The sequence below is a fragment of the Apteryx mantelli genome, chromosome 10, assembly GCF_036417845.1.
Source record: "Apteryx mantelli isolate bAptMan1 chromosome 10, bAptMan1.hap1, whole genome shotgun sequence".
Taxonomy (NCBI): Eukaryota; Metazoa; Chordata; class Aves; order Apterygiformes; family Apterygidae; genus Apteryx; species Apteryx mantelli.
In genome coordinates, this window is record NC_089987.1 from 12,564,900 (window position 1) to 12,588,179 (window position 23,280).

The 23,280-nt window shown below is 40.7% G+C and overlaps 1 protein-coding gene across 2 annotated transcripts in view; it reads left to right on the plus strand.

The window, feature by feature from the left end:
- The first annotated feature begins 5,363 nt into the window (after positions 1-5,363).
- RHPN2 (rhophilin Rho GTPase binding protein 2) overlaps positions 5,364-23,280 on the plus strand; it is a 30,473-nt gene continuing 12,556 nt past the window's right edge. For both annotated transcript variants that reach the window (XM_067302505.1, XM_067302506.1), the window contains exons 1-5: positions 5,364-5,433; positions 14,925-15,040; positions 17,974-18,102; positions 21,099-21,174; positions 23,192-23,269. In XM_067302505.1, coding sequence (XP_067158606.1) covers positions 5,365-5,433; positions 14,925-15,040; positions 17,974-18,102; positions 21,099-21,174; positions 23,192-23,269 — 468 coding nt within the window. In that variant the 5' untranslated portion in view covers position 5,364. The remainder of the gene's footprint in view (positions 5,434-14,924; positions 15,041-17,973; positions 18,103-21,098; positions 21,175-23,191; positions 23,270-23,280) is intronic.

The following is a 23,280-nucleotide window of genomic DNA, read 5'->3' on the forward strand; positions in this document are numbered from 1 at the left end:
TACCTAATTACAAATTCTGGGAAAGGAAGTAAATACAGAAGATACCATTCTCTCTGCTAAAATATCGGTGAATTGAGCAACTTGATTCACTTTTCAGACTAATTATATTTCTTAAATCCTTCTTCATTTCTCTGAATTGGTCTAGAAGTTCCTTGGGAATTTTCTGAATTTCATGTTTGAAGCATGGCTTACACAGTGATGAGCCTTTTTGACCCGTTCGTATCTTTGTTTCGCTTACAACGTAATGTTGCTGATTGCAGGGTTTGGCCGCTTTCTCAGAACACATCGCTATATCGCCGCTGCCCACCGGCGTACCCGCGTTGAAGCAGGCTGGCAGTGGTTCACGAGCGCCGTAAGGCCTGCCGTAGCACACCGAAGCATGGTAGCAGAGCTTGGCGCAGGGGGTCAAGGCCCTGTGCCAGGAGTTGTGCGTAGGAGTTGTGCAGAGGTACTATAAATGGCCACATTTTCTTTATCCAGAGAATCACAGAGCATACTAGCAACCATTTTATCCAGTCCTCATGAACAAAAAGTGGTTTTGGAAAGCAACCAATTTTTCACAAGTCTTTTGACAGCCCTATGGAATATAATAAATACGAAAAGAGCATTATCCCTCCACACACTTGAAGAGACAACTTTGGGGTATCTTTGCTTCTATTTGGGGAGTCTTATATCACAACATTGTCTTCAAATGACAACTACGTGCTAAGTCACCACAGTATAAGGAATATGTCACCGGGGTACTGCTAGCTCTTACACTTCAAGAAAACTCTGGGTATTAGGGATTATGTATCACATTCATAGCATCTGTTTACTGAAAAATGGCAGATCAGGTTAAAGTAAGCACTTACGGACAACGAGTGGGAACTGATTATATAGTATTTATTCTTTTCCATAATCATACCTTGTCACAGTTGCAAGAAACTGCTCTATATTGCATGAATGCTTAACTAGAGATATGCAAACTTTTCTGGATTTGGGTTGCTGTACTGAAGTTTATGTTAGGAATGCATTAAAATTAATCTATATTCTGGATAGAATTCATGTTTTGCAAGTCAAACTCTATAGTGATCACATAAGAACAAGTAAGTATACATCAATAAAGACCTAAGTGTTCAAGATTTGGATTTTAATTTTGCACCTTTCCCCAGTATTGTCCATGATAAACTCTTATGTTAATTTGATTTCTCAAACTTACATTTTAAGACTCAGATTCATTAAAACCACAACATATTATAAATAAAACACCACAGTAACAACAACAAAAGCACTTTATTTTGTGCTGAAGATGGATTCTGGAAGTTTCTATCAATCCAGAACTTCTATAAGCAATATCCCCAGGTCCCTGAAATCCTTGAAAATAAGTACATAAACAAACAATCTTGAGAGACTCCTACATTTAACAGATAAGATGTTTTGCAAGTTTAATGGTTTATTCTCTAATCCACCATTTGTGTTTGTTTGTATACACAGAACTGGTTTCTCTCAAACTGAAACTACCTGAGTTTCATGTGGTTTCAGGTTTCCATAGGAAATATTTACACAGTTCTATGCAAATAGGGAGTGGTCTGTTTAGTTTAGGTCTCTAATTCACTTAAAAACAATACAGATGAAGCCACAGACATTTATCTACATGCATTATCTTTTCTAATCATTACTAATTAGTAGGCAGTTAGCTAGAACATATAGTGGCAAAATGAGTCGTTAGCATGGTAGCTGTTTCTCTTTGTTTAGGAAATAATTGTTCCTGAATAGTCAAGTCTAGGTGAAATTGATTTAACACACAGACTTCAATTAATTTTTTTTGCACAGTGTTAAGAAAAAATCTTTCAAGTGTTTTGTCTATCAAATTCAAAGAGGTGGTGTAATCAAATCTTGAAGATTTTTTTCCCCTGTAAGACTCACAAGTATATATAAAGTGCAAATTGGGCTAATCAATAGATGGACTTCAAGTTTTAGTTTTCTAGTTTTCTAATTTTTTTGAATTACTGCATGAAGAAGGTGGACCAAAAAGGTTTCTTACTATATCCTTCATTATACTCTGTTCTTTAAAACTAGTTCTTCAAATAGATAACTTCTGGCTGCAGTTGCATTCATCATCCATAAAGCTACAGGTTGTCAGGGATAGTGACAACATCTTTTTCTCTTCCCTATCAGAATCAAAGTCTAATATTCAAAGCCACCAACGATTGGAAGGGAAGTATGTAACTGTGTATCTATCTGGTCCAGAATCTGAGAATCTACCCTGAAAAAACAGCACAAGTTTGATGCATACAGTATCACTTCATACAGTACTCTTCATACAGTATCACTCTGATGTGCTTTTGCTGATAAGCCTCTGTGTCTCTCTGGGACAAAAGCTGCCTGTGAAGCACCTGTTACCATCCTGTAGCCACAAGGTCTGTAAAGTCACCAAAAAGAAACATTCTCTTCCCAGAGAGCAGCAGCTGCCAGTTATTAAGTCAAACCAGGTTCATATCTTCAGTATGTAACAGTGCATCAACACAGGTCCTAGCAGGAAATGAACGTCCCAAACCGAGACCATTTCCTATTAGCCAAAGCGAAGAATAAAGACTGGAATTTCATATATTCACATATTTTTCCAAGATGGGGGCGGAGGATGGGACTGACTGAGCAACTGGTGTGACACAGACATAATAGAAGTATGGCACATAGTGTGTGTATGTGTACCTACATATCATACATACCTACCTACATATCATACATACCACAGATGCCATTGTGTGTCTGTGGTGAGGCTGTCCAAATGCCGGTCCCTCTTGCCTTGCCTCCTGCAGAGCAAAGGCTGGGACCACTGTTCTCAGGCTCGGTCATTCTGTGCTGCTTCCAGTGCGGTCACTGCTTACATCAGCTGGCTGGTTTAACTGTGAACATGCAGAAAGTCAGCACAGAGGTCTGTAAAACAAAGGGGGTACTTTTCATTTGGAGTTAGATTCATTGCTTTCCAGTTTAATATTTTAGGCACAACATACTAATTTTCTTCAGATGCAACCCCTTGGGCATCTGAGAAGAGATACTTTCTCAGAGATAGTGCCATGTCCAGTACATCAGATCATTTACTCTCTCTTAATATTCAAGGTGAATGCCAACCAAACATCTGCAGCTATACACCCCTTTTTCTGAGGGCACATGAGTGCCAGATTCCTAGTATATTATTACTCCATCTTTACAATGCAGCAAACCCTCTGATTAATATAATCTTGAGAAACTGAGAAAGTCTGTGGCATGATCCCACCTCTATTTAAGAATTCTAATAGGAAGCAAAAAGCTACTGGAGACAAGATGTTTAACCATCTGGTTAGAAGGTTAGGAACATGCTTTTTTGAGGGTAAATCAGTTTTTGGAAAGTTCTGAGCTGCAATTTACATTCCATGGTCAGGGAGCGCTGCTACCCAGTCATTACACAGTTCAGCTGTAGCTACCGAGATCATACAATCAACATGTGTCTTTTGCAAAAACGCAAATTCACTCAGAACATGAGTCTTCTTTATGCAGTCAAAAGTTACACTGACTTACTTAAGAAATACGTGATCAATCCCACGTAATCGTGACGAAGTACCCTTTATCAAAGTGAGGGAGAGGCACAGTCTAATCTGGCAATCCCAAGGGTTTTGGCAGATATACTCAGGACAGTAAACACGGAGGAGGAAGCCTCTAAGAGCTATCTTGGTCTCTCTTATTTGCTGTAGAAATTTACAGTGTATTGCACTGCTGACTTTCTTTTACTCAAAGTATCCACCAGCAACTGAGAAATGTTGTATTTTGTCACCATGATATGCTAAAAGTAAGTTATCTTTGCTATCAAACTCTGCAGAAACTTATGCAAATTGGTAATTTACACACACAACAATAGTGGCCGCTTGTCCTGTCCTTAACGTCTGACCCTGTGACCAGACTACAGACTCTTATGTCTTGAACAGCAATAGTAGCTGTACCCTTGTAATGAAATCTGTTTTCAATAAATCCAGTGAAAGCAGTGCAAGATGTGTCCAAGATGTAACAGTTTTAATTGCCAGATTGTCTCAACATAGCCTATGCTGGCAAGGTACTAATTTAACTCCCCGTGTAACTTAAACTAATTTTAATGCATTGGAGATTTGCATTGATTTTGCAAGATTAATTTTGAAATCTTTGGTGAGGTAAGTCAGTACTTTTTCTAATAGTAGGAAGATTTAAATTAAAGCACATTTTTTACACCTGCTAAATAGAAATTGGAGCAAGTGAAGCTACATTTTTGCCTGTATCTATTAACATATATTTGATATATTCACCTAATATCTTTAAGTTTTTTTGGGGAAAAAAATGTATTGCAGTGAGAGTAAACAAACTCTGAATAGATATGAGCAAAATATTTAAATCCTAACAAAAATTAATCTGACTTCAAGAGAGGCAGCATCAGATCTTTGGATCTGAGTTTCTGGGTTGCTGGTTCTGGTTTGCTTCCTTAGAAACAGAACAGGCACACGGCTGAACCAGACTGCTGTGCGTAACGCACTGGAGACGCTGGCATTTTCAAAGCAAGTTAAAGATGTAATTCCAAAGCTGCTTTTTCTTGATAACGAAAAGTTGCCTCTGCAGATTTTTTCCTGACTCCTGCAGATTACAACTACACTGTTTCTAAGGAAATAAAAGGAAGGGAAAAGGGGGGGGGGGCACAAATATGTTAGGTAATCTCACTTTAGGTATTTTGCTGTATCTTTAAATGATAAACGTTTAAATGATAACCACAGCTCTTTAGTTTAGGCCTGGGCAGTAACATGAACCAACATTGCAATTTCCTTGCCCGAACGTCCAATAAAAACATTTGCAAAACCGGTCGCACGATGGAATATTTCGGGGATAATGGCGTTTTCAGTGCAAACACTGCAGATTTCTGCAGTTTTGAGGTTCAGGGCTCAGCAGCTTCCCAGTTGAGGGCCAGGGCCAGGCCCGCCTCTCCCGCGGCCACCGCCGCCCCGGCAGCTCCCCGGGCGGGGGGTTCCCGCCGGGGACACGGGCGGGGGGCGGGGACCTTGCCGGGGGCAGCGCGCGGCGCCGGGGCGCGGCAGGCGGCGCGCGGGGGGCCCGAGGCGGGAGCGGCCGTGAGGCGGCGGGAGCGGCCGTGAGGCGGCGGGAGCGGCCGTGAGGCGGCGCGAGCGCAAGGGCCGCCGCCGCCGTCCCCCGCGGCCGGGGGCGCCCTGTGGGGCGGGGAAGCTCCTCCCCGCCGGCCGCGGGCGGAGGTGGGGCCGGGCGGCGCCGTGGGGCAGCGCCGACATTTCCCGCAGGGTCGCGGCTTTCCACGGCCGCGCTCGCCTCGCCTCGCCTGGCAGCGGCAGCTCGGCTCGCCCGCCCGCCCGCCCGGAGATGACGGACGCCCTGCCGCCCCCAAGCCGCGCGGCGGCCGCGCCGGCCGAGGACAGCTACTTTCGCAAGGTAGGAGGCGCCGGGCAGCCCGCGGCGGCGGGTCTCGCGGCGGCGGCGGGTCTCGGTTCCCCCCCGCCTCCTCGCTCGCTCGCTCGCTCTCCGGCAACCGCCACGGGCGCGGTGCGGAGCCCGGGCCGGCGGGCGGCTCGCGCCGTCTCCCCCCGGCTCCGTCGCCCGTGCGGCAGCCGCCCCAGCGACCGCCAGGGGTGAGCGGGCGGGTGCGGGGGGTGGGCGCAGGCTCCGCCTCGGCGACCACGAACTGCTCGTTTTGTGGGGAAAGCGCGGGGTGCCAGGTGGCGGCCGCTCGCGTCCGCCCGCGCCGCGCCCCCGCGAGGGTCTCCGCGCAGCCGCCGCGCTCGCGCACCCGCGCGGGGCGCAGCGCAACGCAGCACGGCGGGGAGCGGAGCGGAGCGGAGCCTCGCCGCGCCCGGCAGACCTGACCAAACCCGGTGCGGTGACCTCAGCCCGGTGACCGCGCCGTAGCGTTTCGTGAGCAATCGCTCCGTGGTGGTCCGTGCCGGGAAATCGTTACGTGTGTCAAAGTTCTGCTTATTTAGTGTTTTCACAGCCACAATTTCTGTAGTATTGCGTGCTCGCTCATGGGCTGCCTTGACATCGGGCATGCTAGCAGAACTTGACAAACTGGTGAAAAGTCTTTTTTTTTTTAAGTTAAATACAAATCGTCTGTTCCACTTTTTTTTTTTTTTTTTTGCGCTGATGAGAACTGACATTAAATAGTCAAGCTGTGCTTCATAAGTCATAAAAGGAATATACCTGCTGCACTCAGACTTAAAGGACTAGATTTCTTCTCAGTTACACTGTTCTATGTTAGGGATAAGTTCACTGAAACAGTGTTGTATCACTGTAAACTCCATATACTGGAAAGGAATGAAGCTTGTTTCTTGTATATGAAAATACTATAGTCACATCAATTTTATACCTAATTATGAGCATCTTTCCCACTTTTGAATTACCGATTTCTTAAACCAGTCCAAAATGGATAAAAACCTGGTATTAAGTAAAAGAAATCTGGAGTTAGGTGGGCCATGGTTGCAGTGGAACGAGCTCTCAGGAGACTTTTGAAAAACTCATCTAGCTCATAAATGTGTTTTAATGAAGTTGTAAACTTCAAATCAAGCTAGATGCTTAAAGCCTTCTGTCCCTAAAAGTTAAATGTAAGCAGGAAACCAGTATTCCTTGTTATACATTAGTTGTATGGTCTCAAAGATCAGAGCTTTCATTCCCACTAAGTAGTTACAGGGGAAAAAACAACACCTTCTGGAGTCTGGAACAGATTTAAACTGTGAAGTGAACCGGAGGAAATCCTCTGGACAGGATATCTTCAGTTTAGACCATACATGTACATTTGAACAGTATTCTAGATGACTTCATGTAACTGAAACTGGTGATTGAACTGTTCATGTGTGTCCAGGGGCTTTTTGTTTTCCTTCCAAAAGAGTTCCTTTGTATCCCTCTCCCCTCCCTCCTTAAATCCCACTATTTGTTTCCCCTGAAAGGATCTGAGGGTTGGTTTACCAGTTTTGTTTGTGCAGAATCACATAAGTTTCCAAGGCTATTCCTTGTGTTTTGAGATCAAAAGACACTTACTTAATTGGCCTTTTTGTCCTACAGGCTGGGAGCAAGGTGAAAACACTTACTTTGTACCAGTACTGCTCACAAAAGGGCTTCCAAGCATACTTTACTCAAGGAGATTGTCCTCCATGCTTTGCAAGAATGTTGTGCACAGACAGTGAGATTTAATATTGATAAAGTCTAACAGTTTGTACAATATCCGTTTGCTTTAGACTTTTGACAGTTTCTTGTGATGGATGGGTTGCTATAGGAAGTATGCTCAAAGTTTATATAGTGCCCTTTTGTGTATTGAGCTTTTGGAGTTCTTTAATACAACATATCAGAAAACAACCCTCATTATCCCCAAGATGCAATATCTAAACTTATTTACTTAATTTTTGTTTATCCTTTTCTGTAAGAAGGAGACCCTGCAAAACCGTGACTAGCTCTAGGGAAAGGACAATGGTCAGAAATGGGGAAACAGAAACATGATCCTGTTTCCTGCTTTACCTCTGTTGGTGCACTGTGGAGCTAGGCTTGCTGTGATGCTGCCAGGCGAGCGTCTCAGATGTGATGGGTGGCAGCTATCACTGCTTGGTCGTGGCACCATCCCACTGACTCCCTCTCTCTGTTCCCCGTCAGCAGCAGCTCTGCAGGAGACGCTTCCTCCCTTTCCCTCATCTCTCTCTGTTCTCTCCTCTCTCCTGACAAGGGCCTCTCATCTTTGCATAGGCAAAATGCAGTTTTCCTTAAACCTGCAAGATGCTTTGAGCTGACTCTGAAGCCTTCTCTGTTTCTTTTGTTTTCTTTTTTTAACCTATTTTTCAGGAAACTACTTATGCAGCCACACAGGGTATATACGTCTCTGTCAATAGGGCCCCATTCCTTTCCCCCTACACCCCCTCCCTACCCCCCAAATCCTTTTGAACTTTTTGATTAGCTGCAACCAAACTTGTGAAAAGGATTTTGTTTAAAAAAAAAAAAACTTTAAAGTTTTCTGAAGAGGATATGGCAAGGTGGAAGAGGCGCCCTATTACGGCTTTCCACCATAGAGAAGATGGAACTTCCGTCTGGAACTTTTTACTTTCTCAGAAAATAATGCCCCAGGGAACTTGTTCTGCTACTGTTCTGTTTATCTCTGCCATCACAGGCTGACAGCTTAATTCAGTATATTCCCTGGTACAATACCAGGGCAAACTATACCTGTATTCCTGGGTGTTGCAAGTGCTCTTGGAGCATCAGCCTCTTGCCTCTTCTTCCTCTAGGCAGACTTCTATGTTTTCCCACTATTGCTGGCTGCTACCTGTGAATCCACAGCCAAGCTTATCCCTTCGGCCCATCTGATTTCTGCCCCCAGTCTTTTTTCCCCTCTGAAAGAGTCCATGGCCAGTAACAAATCACGACAAGGCTAATGATAAAAACCAAAGAATGATTTGTCTTAAAAGTAGAGCAAGGCATTTAGAAAGGAGGGATTTCCCCCCCCCCCCCCCACAGTCTGGTACTGAAGTCTGTAACTGAAGCAGGTCTATCCTTGGGTGCTGTTTTGCTTACCTGAGATCCTGCTTCCACCTCTAGGGAAGTTATTCTTTAAGCCTGACATAGCCCTTTGGATTGCTTGGGCTCTCTGACCTCTTACTGTTTTTTAGTAACTTTTGAGTTATTATGGGAAAAAAAGGACTCCTCTCAAGCCATTCTCCCCCCCCCCCTTTTTGTTTTATTACTGCACACCACCCCACTTAACCAGTATGTTTTCCACAGAGTAAACATCCTAAGAAATGAGCCAATATACAGATTTTGAAACATTTATAAACCTGCGCTCATCCAGTCACAAGATCCACAGCTTGCATAGTCAGTGATCTGTTTGTAGGGCAGTGTGTGCCCTGCAAGAGAGCTGGGATTTTTGTGGGTGGGTAGGGCAGGGGCAGCGCAAGGAAGAAGGAGACTTCTATCAACTTCTGTCTAGTATGTCTTTCCCACCTTGGTTTATTGCCTTGTAACTCCATATGCAGACTGTAACTCTCAGTTCCCAAATCAGTCAGAAAGTTGCAACGGATGATAAGTAAAAGCTTTTGTCCATTTTCCAAGCTCACCCTTTCCATAGCTCTCCAAGCATTTCCTGGCACTTCACACCAGTCTTCCATGTGGCTCTTTTGGACAGCTGTACATCGTGCTACATACAGCCAGGGCAGCCCTAGCTTAATAAATCTTTACATTCTGGTCAGCTTAATGAGGATGCTTATTTTCTTTCTTTTTCCCATTCTTAAAACTGTGGCTTGATTTATGAGACTAGGTACTTACCATATAGACCAAGCTGAAGAATCAGCATATGAAGAAAAGAATGCTCTACATCTTTTAGAAAGAAAGACAGCATATATTAGTCCTCCCTGCCAGTGGAAAAGGCTAAAAACAGAAAACAAGCAGCTCTGTAAATAGAGCAGCACCAGGTTCAAAAAGATGATAATAGGCATTGTAACCTGCCCGTGAATCAGCACCTCCCTAATCAACCCTCTCTCCCTCCCCTCCTTAGCTTTTGGGATTTATTCTGAAGGGCTTCCCAATTGTGGTTAATGTATCGGTTTACTAACCTGCTACACCTGTGCTTCCACTGGGGTTTAGCTAATGTGGCTCTTCTTAGTCATTAGTAGCCAGGCAACCATCAAGGTTGGCATGCACACAGGAATATTTATTTGCCTATTTGTTCTCTTTCCACTTGTCTAGCTAGCACAAAACAATGTTGTGATGATTCATGCCCCACGTCATGCTTTATCCATTCATTACAGACAAATTTAGAAAGTCCTAAAACTGAAGGTAGGACTTCATATGAGACTAAGAATCACCCGAAACTTGATTCATCAAGAAGTAGATTCCTTTGACGCAATTTTAATTTTGCTTAGTGAGCAGTGTGACAAGACTGATTATTGTATATAAAATATGTATTTGAAATTTAATGTAACAATTGTTCTAAAAGTTTGTATTAATCTTTATGGCCAGGCACTTAGAATTGTAAAATACTTGTTCATGGCACAGACCAGCCTCTGGAAGACCAGATCCTCCTCTGTGCTCCTGCGTGTGCTACCCCCCCCCCCCCGCCCTTTTGGCTTCAGATGAAATATCAACTACTGAAAGACTTGTAGTGGGTATATAGCTACAATTTCAACACTGAACTAACAGAAACATAGAAGAAACTTTAACTATACTAGTAGAAGAAGGTACGGAAATAAACAAATTGAATATTTTAGTAGGACTTAAGATAAGTTCTAGAAATACTGGCGTGAATCATGCTATTTACAATTTCTACTGCAGCCAAGGAAGTTACTTCCATAAGTTGTTATATGCATTTTAATATCTAGAGGGTATGGCCATTTGCGTACAGTACAGGGCTTGCCAAGCAGCACAGGTCGTACTGGCTGGAAAGGAATGTTTTATTTTAAGCAAGAAGGCACACCCAGTTTCAACTCTGCGTCACCTTCAGGCAGTGTGTGGCTCATTTTAGAAGTTCAAACCACTGCTTCATAAATCATATTTATGTTAACTTCAAATACCTCCTGTGATTGCTCATTGATTGGCAAACAGTCTTGATTTTTCTATGCATCACAACTGGATTTCTGACGTTTTCTGACATTAAAAATACTTCCATTTTGAAATAAGAACTTCCTGGCAAGATACTGCCCATCAACAGCTCACCTGGCGCCCCAGACTACAGGCTTGCCTAGCCACCCTCTCTGCCTCTGTGTAATCTGCAGAATAAAGTCTCTCCAAATCCCACCTGAGTGGGAACTGGGGTCGGATACAGCCAGTCAGCCACTGCCAGCCACCTCCTAATTCTGCTTGGACCCCTGTGGCTGAGCAGGCTGTGCCTGGTCCGAGAGACGGCAAGTCACGCTGAGATCCCGCAGGCATTCATGCTACGACTGTTTGCCAAATAAATGTGGGGGGGATAATGTTTATAGACTTAAAAATAAAAAACAGTGGGATAGCCTGCCACCTGAGCTCAGGAATTAATTCTAATAAGAGATGAGCTGGAATCCTATTGGAATTGTTATCATGCTCCATTAATTCGAGGATTGCTACCAAACATGCTGGCCGTGCATAGGCCAGCCTTGATGAGGAGATGCATGTTTATTTTTCTAACATCAGTGTCTCAGTTTCTTCCAAGAAGTTGTTTAACTAGGTACATAAATAACACATGGTGCAAATATATAACTCTTGTCATATGGGTCTTGCCTTTGACAATGATACATAATAAAACATACCAGCTTCCTGATTCTGTAGTTCAACAATGCTATTCAACAAAGCGGGAAGAAATAAAGTAACTAGCTAACCGGACTTTAGGTTTTGAAGAGCTTTTATTGGTTGGGAGCTAAGAATAATAGTCTTTACACTTTAAACACTTCATAAAATACAGGTACACTCTTAGGGGGGAAGAAAGGCTCTAAAACTGATAGCTCTGAGTTTACTATTTTAATTATCTTCACAGCAAAGTTACTCAATTTACCTTCCTCCCTCCCCCCCCCTTCAAATTACATGCAACATAAGCTTAAGTCGCATTCTATTCTTGGTCATTTTTGCACCTTCATTAGTAACAAAGATTCTTTTACTGTAATTTTAATTTTACTGATAATGTATAAAGCAGGTTAAAATCCAGTTCACTCTCCAAATTGTTGTGACTCTGCAGAGAAATAAACAGTAATTAAATGAAACATCTAACATCCTGTTGGCGAGAAATGAAGACAGTAGGTGTGGAAGCCACTGTGAAGTCTGGCTGCCTGATATTCTAATGTACTGAATATTAACATTCTTGGGATTGTCTAAACTTGGAAGTTTAGTGCAAAATGCTGTCTGGGAAAGGGAAGAAAACAAAATCTTCTAGACAGAAGAAAGCAAAATTAAGCTCTTTTTTGGACACATCTCCTAAATAACTTTTAAGTACACGGAGTTTGTGCTTTACACAAGGGGGAATCTTTCCCAGACTGCATATTTCCCATAAGGTTTCCTGCAGATACTGATTATTTTCACTGTCCTCTGCAGAGGCTTCTGCCACCATTTTTTTAGCAGCAAGATTACAATAAAGAGTTTAAATGTTCCAGTGAACCCTAACTAGCTGAGTGCCCCCATCCTCTGTGCAGGAGATCTAAAAAGCAAGGTTTTTCCAAAAGGTAAAATATGAATGCCTTATAGGCCTTGAGAAGTAAATGCAAGGACTTTCGGACTGAACCTTGGTCAAAAGTCTGCTGAAGGAAACAAAACTATTCTACTAAGCCTGGTGATGTGGGAATTGGGTGCTTGATCCTCCTGAAAACTTTCCCAGAAGTGGAGCTTCAGGGCAGTATTGGAATGATGTCCTGAAGCTTGCTTGGTACGCAGGAAGGGCAAGGAGTTCTAGAAAGCAGCAGCAGCTTTACAGAGCAAATGAAGACAACGGCAGGGAAAGGATACATTTAGGAAGAATGCTTGGTCTAAGCTGTAGGGAAAGAAGTTGGAAGAAAGTATTGCAGACCTGTACGGGGGATATAGAGAATGAAAGGCCCAAGGTGAGAACTGGGTATTCGAGCTCAATGCAAAAAGCAAGAGGGAACCATTGGGAAGGTTCAAATAAAAAATGACTCATAGAATGGAAGGAGAGAGAGAAAACTTTCAACATGAGAGAAAAGTTATACAACACAAAATGAAGAAAAAGCAAAGTAGAAGGAACAGTGGCAGCCCAGAAAAAGAAACGGGCTAAGAGCAGAAAGCGATTTGCAGGTATAAAACCATGCTGTACCTTTAGTTATGCCCTGTTTATGTCTCTGAATGTGCATAGAGGAGCATAATTTTTTTTTTTAATAGTTAAGACTACTTTTAATCTTAGATGAATGAACGAGTTTGCTACACGTGCATGTCCTCTTCAGTAAAAAGTTCATCTCTTGTGTTATGTTTGCTGCCAATGTTTTCTCAACAATTAGAGTATATAGTGCCCATTCATTCTGAATTTCAGGCTTCCACTGTAACTGGTGTTTCAATGCAGAAATATTTCTATGATGAGAGTAATTCAATGTGACATGTTTTTTCAAGTTATCTAGCAAAGAGTGCTCCTAAAGATATTTACACAGGCTTCCTATCATTTTACCTATTTATTACAAACTTTTCAAAATAAAGATTTAAAATTAATAATGTTGTACTATGTGCTTTCTCAGTTAAACTACTGTAATCTGGACTGATCAGCTCACTGTTATTGCCTAGTCAATTTGCCTTTACTTGCCAACCCAAAGGAGATCTGAACTTCAAGCAGTTGATTAGAACTTCATGTTCTATTTAGATACATGCTTCTGATGTGCTAGTATGTCATTGCCTGACCACTCATAATTAGAACTTGTTGAGAAACTTCTGAATGCTGTTATTGTCAAAACCAAGTATTTCTAGTCAAAACCTAAGAGGGAGGGATCCAAAAACAGTGAATAATCTAGTAGCTGGAGTATTTGTGGGAAAACTTGTAACAGACAGATCTGAGCCTCTTTCTTGTTTCATGCATAATCCAGTAGGAACCAGACAAGCTTGGCAACTAGATAGCCAGCAAGGCCACTCAAGAGAACATGCTTCATGTAAGAGCAGGCCTTAAAACAGAGTGGTCTTAGTTGCTTCAGAATCAGTAGTTAAGGCTGTAGGGACGTGCTGGTGGGGTATGAGTGTCTATTCAACATTCAAAGACAGAAGCATTTAAAAAAAAAGGGAGAAAAAGAACCAAAAAAGTGTAAGTTGAACTTTGATCTTGTTAAAGAAAAGGTGCTCAGATTGCCTGTGCTTTCCCTTCAGAAGAAGTTGGACAATCCTCCAGTCCTGTTTGTCCAGATCTGTTTTATCTTGTGAGTGCTCACTAGAATACAATGGCTCAGTCCTGCTTGTGCACAGGTTGTGGTAGTTTCAGTCTTCTGCATGTATATAGAGATGCATATATACAGGGGTATTTTTGCAAATCCTGAATTTCATGCTGTGCTTTTTAAGGGCTTTATTTGATGAGCAGCTGAGGGCAATCATCATCTCACCCCATGAAGCTCTATTATTTCATATATAGCCATATCTCATCTTACTTGATACTGAGCTAGCCATATATAAACTTGTTCAGCCTAAAGGTAAGAAGAAAAACAAATGGGTGGACAAATCGTTGTACCTGGCACTTGAACATATACAGATGAAATAACTTATAAAGCTTATTCATGTTTCGCATTTCTTGTGCAGCATGCAAAGATGATGTTGGGTTAAGGCAGGGTAGATTTAAAGATTTGAGAGCATTCCCTGTGTGTGATAAGAAGAGCTGTGCAGATAAACAGGACTGTGCCAGAAATACATGTTAGAGAGGTTCGGAGAGGAACCCAGGGAATGAGGGTTGGGAATTAAACTGAAGGTCTGAGTACTAGCAACAGAAGAGATCCTTAATTCTTTTAAAATCTGTAAGCAGTGGTGTCACCAAAGCCTGCTGTCCTGCTTTTTGATGGAACTGCATTTCAAAGCTGTGTATCTCAGTATGAAACTCAGGTATTTTGCAAAGGTTGAGCGGGGATCATCAACAGGATTTTGTGCTTTAACAGATACTGTTTTTATGAAATCTGTAGGAACTTAATAGCACTCTATCAAATTTGGTTGTTATTGAACAATAGCTTCAAAAGATTGTTAGGGAGGAACAAACTGGCTCATGCATGTACAGTCACACAAGCCTTAAAATAAATAATCATTGCTTGGTTTTTAATGTAAAAAGCTTTCTTCACACTGTCTCTTTATTTTTAAATGGCCTAGTTTGAGAAAAGAAATACTGCCAAACAGTTGTTGTTACTGATGTCAGTGTAGTTAGTCTGTACACATACAGAAGCTGTGTCTTTAAAGTTCATTCAAATTCAGTGTTACTCACTTCTCAGAACCTTCCAACAACAACAAAAAATATTTTTCCTTACTTCCAGGGATGTAATCCTCTTGCTGAGACGGGTCGAAGCAAACTACAAAATCAAAGAGCTGTTCTGAACCAACAGATCTTAAAAGCAGTGAGACTGAGAGCTGGTGCTGAAAATCTTTTACGGTATGTGCCATCACTTAGTTGTCTGGCTAGAGCAACAAAATTTTTTTTTTTTTAGTCTCTTAACGATTGTTTTTTCCTCAGTCTGCCTAACTGCTCCCATAACGTGCCAAATAAATTGCTGCTGGATGCTTTGTGAATATCCCTGAAGCTTTTAAGCCTTAGCTCCATAGAATCATTACCTGCTCCAAAGTGCACTTTCAAAGCCACTGTATTGTAGCAAACAGGCAGAGCAGACTATCTTACACTGCCTTGTTTGATCAGTTTTATTGTTAGTGATAATGGCAAGTGAACCTTACTAAACATAGTAAGGGGTCCTTTTCACACTTTAAATCAAATAACGGTCTAATCACTATCCTATTGCCCTTTCCAAGTTTCTTTAGATCTGTGCTCACCAGTGGAAAGGAACATCACTTCCCCTATTCCATGTGGTAGTGATATAGGAGTAGCAGGATAGCACATGTCTAATTTGAGCTGTGTTACATTTGGCACCAGATTCTCATACAGTTTGAGGTATCTGGAAGGGACTTTGCCCTTTTTCTATTACGTTTTGTCCACAAAAATGTCTTATTTAACACACATTGTTTCTTACGTAGCTGTCCCCATAGAAATAACCTTACATTGACCTTGTCTTGAGGCTGTTACGTCCTGTGATTAACTGCTTAGCAAACAGTCATGCAGTTTTCCAACAATCCATCCCCTCTGTTACCCAGAACTGTGAAAATTTCCCAAATCCTCATCTGCAGTAGTCTCCTATGGTCTCTGTGTCTCTGCCACTGAAGGAATAATGGGTTTGTGGAGATTTTCAGTCTCCAGGAATAAAAATCCAGTTGATATGCTTTCCTTAGAGAAGTGAAAGTTGCTCAGATATATTTTTATTTTCTTAAGCTTAACATTAATTGATAGGTTGCTATTTCCCTGTCACCTGACTTTCTCTCCACTCTTGGCAAGAGAGGTGGTAGATTCAAAGCTTATGTAAATCACTGGTAGCTTTAGCCTCTGTGACTGATTTGATTTTGCTTTGTTTTCTGGTAACTGACTGAGGAGTAAGGCTTTAGGTCTTTTCCTTACCTTTTGTATTTGTGCCAAATTCTTATATCTGCTTTTGAAGGTGAACAGTAGTCAATCAGTAGATGATTCTGCATGTCAACTTGGGGGTGTTTCAGAAAAGCTACAGAGGCCAGTGATATCTGAATTGAACACTGATTACTCTAACATTCAGCCTAAAGGTGTCCTAAAGTTGGGCCCCTGAGATCAGTATTAACTGCTAAAATGCTGAAGTTGCTATTGGCTGGAGTGGGAACTACGCCACTTTGAAGAGTAAAGGATCAGATTTATTTCTAAGTTATTAAAAATCTAAAATGAAATTATACCTGTTAGACTATTAAAACTTGCTAGTTGCAAGTTCTTTAAGTAAGCCATTTCAAAAGTAACCTGACCACTAGATGAGAGTTCACATAACTAGATATATTTACTGTCTCCTAAGAAAAAACATAAATAAACGAAACTTTCAGATTCTGCTTGGATTTTATCAAGTTTCAAAAGCAGCAAACCAATCATTGTCTACCAAGAGCCTCCTGCAATAGGACTTGAGGAAAAACTGGAAATGCAGGTTCCTTTACTTTTGGCTGAAATGCAAGTAAATGCAAACAAAGTGAGCTAGGCTTGAAACAAACAATCCACATTGTGCGAAGACTTTCTAGAACCTCTGAAAGTCACCCACATGTTAGCACTGCTTAATCCAGCCAATGTCAGGTGTCCAGTAAAGTACAGCACAGAAAACTCACAGATAACACATTTATAATATGAAACGCAAGCCTAGAGGTGTAGCCTTGGAATAACAACCAGTTCTTCATCAAAACATTCCATAAAACTGCAGGATGTGCCAAGCAGAGATTAGCTGTGTGAGAAGTTTGTTCCTAAATATTCATAAAGTTTAATTTTAATATGAAATAAAATAAAAGTATATACAAAATGCTGCAAACTTAAGAAAAGAAAAAAAAGTATTTGTTGTCTAGTGATTTGGATGCCCTAATATAGGGTTACAATATCTTACGCCTGGATGCGGATCAATGCTTTTTATCTTAAACTCATAACTGTGACTATAGATAACAGTTTAAATCTCTTGAAAACAGCAATATTTTACAGAGAATCAGGTTAGAATTAGGGAGATATATATATATATATGTATATGCACCCTGAAACATGCAAATAAGAAATCGCACAACAATGCTCTGGGGCTGTGTTTAAATCCTAATATCCACTGTGGCAGCAGTCCGAAAAGTTGTCATGTGTTTACATGACATATGAATGGCAAAGGAAACAAAACAAAATCTTATTTGAGTCATAAAAATAGAATTATAGAAGAAATTATATTGTGTTCCACTGAAAGATTTTTTTTGTTTTTATTTTTTTTAACCTACATACGTGGTTGTAGAGTATTCTGGAATAACTCTTTCAGGAAAATTTATATATTTATTCTTCTTAATGGTACTACCAGACATCCCAACTAATTATTAAGCTATTCAATTAATAAACCAAATGACTCTATTTTGAAAAAATATGTCCTGAAATCCCCTGCCCCACCGCCATATCTTATTCAAAGAAAATAACACATAATTCTAAAATAGAGCAGTGATTATCTTTAAGATGCTTTTGTTTTGGTGATTAATGTGTCCTAAAAAAAGGAAAAGTTTACCCCTAATATCACACCAAAAAAATTAGCACACAGCAAACCATCTAGCTGTCTGCATGCCATTATCTGGAAACTATCACAGGTTCTGTCTTGACAGATTCTGAAACGTGAGATCTTGTGCCATCTCTTAAGGGAGAAAAATAATCTTAAAAATGCTGAGAATGCTGGCAAGAGGGTCAACAAAGTTGATGTACCGCTCCTGTTCCCTGGCACTGAAAAAGTTGTCTCTTTCTCTCTGCAGAGCTACCAACAACAACAAAGTACGAGAACAGGTACTACTGGAACTGAGTTTTGTAAACTCAGACCTGCAGATCTTAAAGGAGGAATTAGAAGGACTTAATATCTCAGTAGAGGTTTATCAAAACACAGAGTAAGTGAAAAGCTAAGTTACTCCATTATCAACAAATCCTTTATTTATCACTGGAAATAAAACTGTTGCTAGGTAAATGTGAATGCTGGACATTAACTAGCTGAAAAAACAGAGAACTTGATAGAGAACATGTTTGGTGGTAGATTTGTTGACTAAGGGTTAGTCCACATATTTGTCTTTCTCTTGGGAAAGGTATGTTGCACTAATCCTTAGACACTGAGCTCCTTCATGGAGGTGAGCACTGTAAGAATTGAAAGCTTGTGAGCTTTGTGGGGAGACCCATGGCACCTAGAAGAATTTCCAGTACTAGGCTGGGTAACTAGTTCAATTCATTATTACATGAATAAACCTAGCAATATAGTATCTGTTCTCAAATGCAGTGCATGCAACAATCCTCCCTTGAGCTGGAGAATAAAAGCAACAGCACTGCTTTAGAGGTCAAAGCAGACTTGAGGTAATCTTTAAGGTGTGCACTCTAGTGATAGAAATCCATGAATTAGCTGACAGAAAAAGCGAAATATGTAGTAGATGTAGTTTAAGTTGGAATTGCTCCAAAATGTTATTCTGACCTTAGAGAGCTTGAAATGAATTCCTCAAACATCAAACTGTGGAGTTAAAGATTATTAATTTCCTGATTACTGCAATGATTTCTGTCAGTTAGATGTCTTGATGCTCCTAAAACTAAGCATTTACTATTGGATTAACTTTAGCAGCTCAAGACACAAATGTAAGTGCTTCATGGGAAGGTGGGTGTAATTTTGGGTCCTTCTTATCGCTGTTCTCAGTATGGAGTTAGCTTCTAGCTGGACAATAAGGAAGTCTTAAGATAGAGGGACTAAACACATCTCCAGTGCAGCATCTTTCGACTGAATGCTGACTTAATCCAAAATAACTACATTTAATTTCCTTCAAACAAAACTTGTGCCAATTTTTTTTTCTTAATGGCAAACTTTGACACCTCTCCATTTTTCTGATGAGAAAATGCTTTTGTTCAAAATTTTACTAGTATTCACAGATGCATGTGAACATAGAGAGCAGTATGAAAGTGACAGCTGTGTGAGTGCGAGTGAGACTCCAGAAGTACTAATCCTTCTTCTATCTAAAGAATATTTGAAACATCTGACTTCTCAATGAAGGATGAGCATCAGGTCAGGCCCCAAGGCTGGTAGAACCTCGTGCCTGGACACCAGCATGCTTTTTCTTCTCTCCTGCTCCTCCTTCCCCAATTTGTTTTGAATTGTTTCTTATCTTTCTGATGCTGTGCATTCTAAGCTGCAGGTGCTTTTATGTACCACCAGCTGAAGGATTCCACTCCCTCTGTAACTGCTGTCCGGCCTTTATTTTGCTTTCATAGCAAATAACTATTAATAGTTGCTCTCTGAATCTATTGTGCATGTAGTCATCAAGATGAGGTCACACCCACGTTACTGGAACAGTTAACTGTGTATTTCCATCACTCTGCAGTGTCATATCCACCTGAAGGGCCAGCCTTTTGTGGTTTTGCACACATCTGAGTTGGGTTGAGTAGCATGACACCATTTCTATTCTGTTCTGGAAAACCAGAATCTCCTCCTTATCTGTCCAGTGCCTCCATGAAGTATTGCATGCTGACCCCATGGGTGTGACACTTTAGAAACTTAAAAATAGAAATTCAGTTTCTTTGAATAACACTGGGGTCTGCAGAAACTGTGAACTGTACTAAAAATTAAATTAGTACAGACTTAGGTTTCTTTTGCATGTGTCCCATTTCCTTTTGGGGGAAAAAAATCTTATATAAACTGCTGTAAAAGTGCTATGGTGTATTCTAAAAGCCTCATCAGAAATTAGATTATGCACTCTCCTGCAGTAGGGTTTGTGCTCCGTACCCTGGAAGCCCTTCTTGAGCTAGCACTGCTGCATTCAGATTGTGCCAGCCAGTTTCAGGATTCTTCCTTCTCTGAGGAAGCTGCATTGCTACTCCCACCTTCCCCACATGGAATTTCCGCCAGTGAGAAATTGATTTTGCTGCCTTGCTGATAAGATTATAAATGAAACACACCCATGGTATTTTGTAGTTGGTAACGGAAAGCTCTAAACAATGCTTAGACAGTGAATCAGTTGTTGGAGGAAAAAGGAAAATATCACATAAACCTAATAATTGCCAGATACTAATCCGTTAAATCTACTAAACAAACTACGTGCCTGTAAGCAATTCTGATCTTTCTTTTTTTTAAATTGGGTAGTATGTTTAGAGGAAGAGCAGTATAAGTAGCTTTTGTGTTGAAGAATAAATGGTGCTTTTTTTTTTTTTTTAATTCATAATAGCTCCATTAGATAGAGTTGTTTGCTAATACAATCAGGGTTTAAGTCCATGATACAGATGTGTATTCCCTTGAGGATCAGATTTTTATTTTTATTTTATTTTATTTGAACGTCACCATTTCCATCCTTTGATATTTTAGAGGTTGACGCCTGGAATTGTTTAGAAGCTAAGTAGTTCTCAGACTTCCTAGTCTTAGATTTTTTCGCTGTTAAATTTGGTGTACTCTGGCCCTGCTTTCCCCTGTGCTACACACATACCTTTTCTACACATGAAACCATTGATAGGATGTAAAATCCTGATGATAATTACTGGTAATTACCATAGCTTTTAATGAGGGAGATCTCGCAGCAGCTGTGAAGCTGTTTTCTGTCTCTGTAACTTGTGCAGGTGTATAAAGGTTGAGTTCTACTGCAATGAACAGCTTGGAGAGTCTCCTTTCCTTGGAGGAAAAATAGGCTCAGATGAAAAAGGCACGTGCAAGTAGCCTTCCTCACGCTCCCCTCTGGGAGTCACAGGCATTAAGCAGACTGTCTTGGGTTATAAACTATGTAGTTTTTACCTCAACACCTATCAGCATACTAACTTTCTGTCATCACATGAAACAAAAGTAAATGTCTTATCTATGGACAAATAGAAAACAAAGATTTCTGTGTTTTTTTTTTCTTTTTTTTTTTTCTTTTTTTCCCCTCTACAGAGAGACTTTCAGCATTCCCTTGGTACCTCTTGGCCTGAAGGAAACCAAAGAAGTAGACTTTACAGTCCCCCTCAAGGTAAATTTCAGAAATATGTTTCAGAATAAATAGTTAAAATGAAGAGAAATAATTTGCATTTCAGATTTTTTTTTAAGAAGTAAGCATAATTTATGTACAAAATGCCTTTTGTTTTACTTGCCCTAAAAAAGGGCTTGCGATCACAATGTGTTTAAAAATTATCCAGCAATTATTTGGGTTCTTAAACTGCGTTGTGATTTAACTTACATTTGTGTGAACAGAAAACTGGGTGTGCTTTCTGCTGGTGCACTTGGTGGAAATGAGGGCTTTATCATTTGTACCGTGCTTGATATACGCTTGTTGAGAAGCTCTTACAGTTTAAACAATATGTTGAATACTCTGGTATAGTTTTGTTCTCCTTAGCCTGCAGTGGAGCTGTGGCACCCTTTGGTGTCTGTAGGGTTGTCTGGATTTTCTGTCCATGTTTTTTAGAACTTTCTGTCAAGCGTGAAGGCCTAGCTAAAATATGCTGAATAGAGGAGCTTGAAAAGCATGTTGTTCAGAGTAAGTTATGACTCTAGGAAAAAAGTGAAGATCAATTTTAAGGGTGCTTCGTGGAACCACTTTCTGGAGACAGATAGGACGTGTAGACTAGATCCTGCGTATGCGTGTATCTCCCAGTGCAGTTAAAATAAATTGTATCTGATAAGCTTGAATACATTATTTGGCTTGTTCAAAACCTGCCATATTTAAGGTAAATTGGGTTCATGCCTTGCTTACGTAAATAGCTGACCACAGTTGAGTCCATCTATGGCAGGGCAGGAGAAGGAGGCAGTTGGCAGCAATGCTCTGTGGTTAAGAGCTGCAGCATTATCAAGCCAAGGAGCACTTGAATCTGGAACTTGGATTTGGAGCTTTGGAGAAATTTTAAGCTGCACTTGGTATCACTTGGTGTTTTTTCTCTGGAGAAAAAATGGGTTTAGACTCTGAGAGAATTATCTTTGGGCTTTAATTGAAAGCTGCAATTAACATTGAAATTAGTTATATAAAATGTCACTCAAATTGCAGTAAAATTCCTCCTCACCAATTCTTCACACTTCTTTCTGGATTTGGTAAATTCAAAGATTGAATATGATACCTAGACTATTCCATTTAACACTTATTATCAACCCCCAAATGCAGCTTCCCTTCACCATGTATGTCCCTATTTCCTGCTTGAAACAGAGACTAAATTACTGTACTTAGCCAGGACAAGGAGTCAGAAGATGTTACAAGAGATCCCACTTTGGAGACAGTAGAGTCAAACCAATAGAAAATGAGTATAAATAGGAAGAGAACAGAAATCCCTTCTGCTGCAATCTTGACTATTCGTTGCTACTCTAACTGTGAAAGGAAGTGTAAAGGTTTTACGGAACACGCAGCGGTGATGCTCCCACTTGTGCCAACCAAGCTCTGACTCGGTTGCAAAGCAGCGTTGCAGCATTAGCCCTGCTTTCTTGGGGGCTAGTTTACCTTGCCGGCTATCTGAGCCACCATCTGTGCCTCCGTGCACTGTGCCGCGTAGAGGTGCCGCATGGTAAACTGCCTTTTACATCACCATAGAAGTTGCCTCTGCTTTTACGTCTCTAGGTTACTCTCAGTGGCCAGAGTCTGCTACCTTTTATGCCACTGCAGCTTTGTTAATCTCAGTGGAATTGCACTATTATAGCTGACAAGAATTTGGCAGAGTCTCTTTCTGTTAATGAGTTTTCATGGTCACTTGATTCCCTTGTTATTTTATAGTTAAGAGGATTCATTTGTCCCTTTCAAAAGCATTAAGTGTTGTTGTTTTAAAACCCAGTGGAAATGATGTAATGGTTGTTTGGATTCCTTTATACTAAATTGGAATTTCTTGTCTCTGATATCAGATAAAATTATTAATTCAGTTGTCTTTTTGTAGCCTCATTACTTTATATTTTCATTGACAGGAAGAGAGTAGAAAATATGCAGCTCATGACTGAAACAATTTTTTACTGTCTGTAACTACAGAAAATTTTAATTAATGTTTTAGGTTAATTTTAGCAATTACTTTTTTTAGGACTTTATTCTGGAACATTATAGTGAAGACAGTTCTGAGTATGAAGATGAAATAGCAGATCTCATGGATCTGAGACAAGTAAGTTCAAG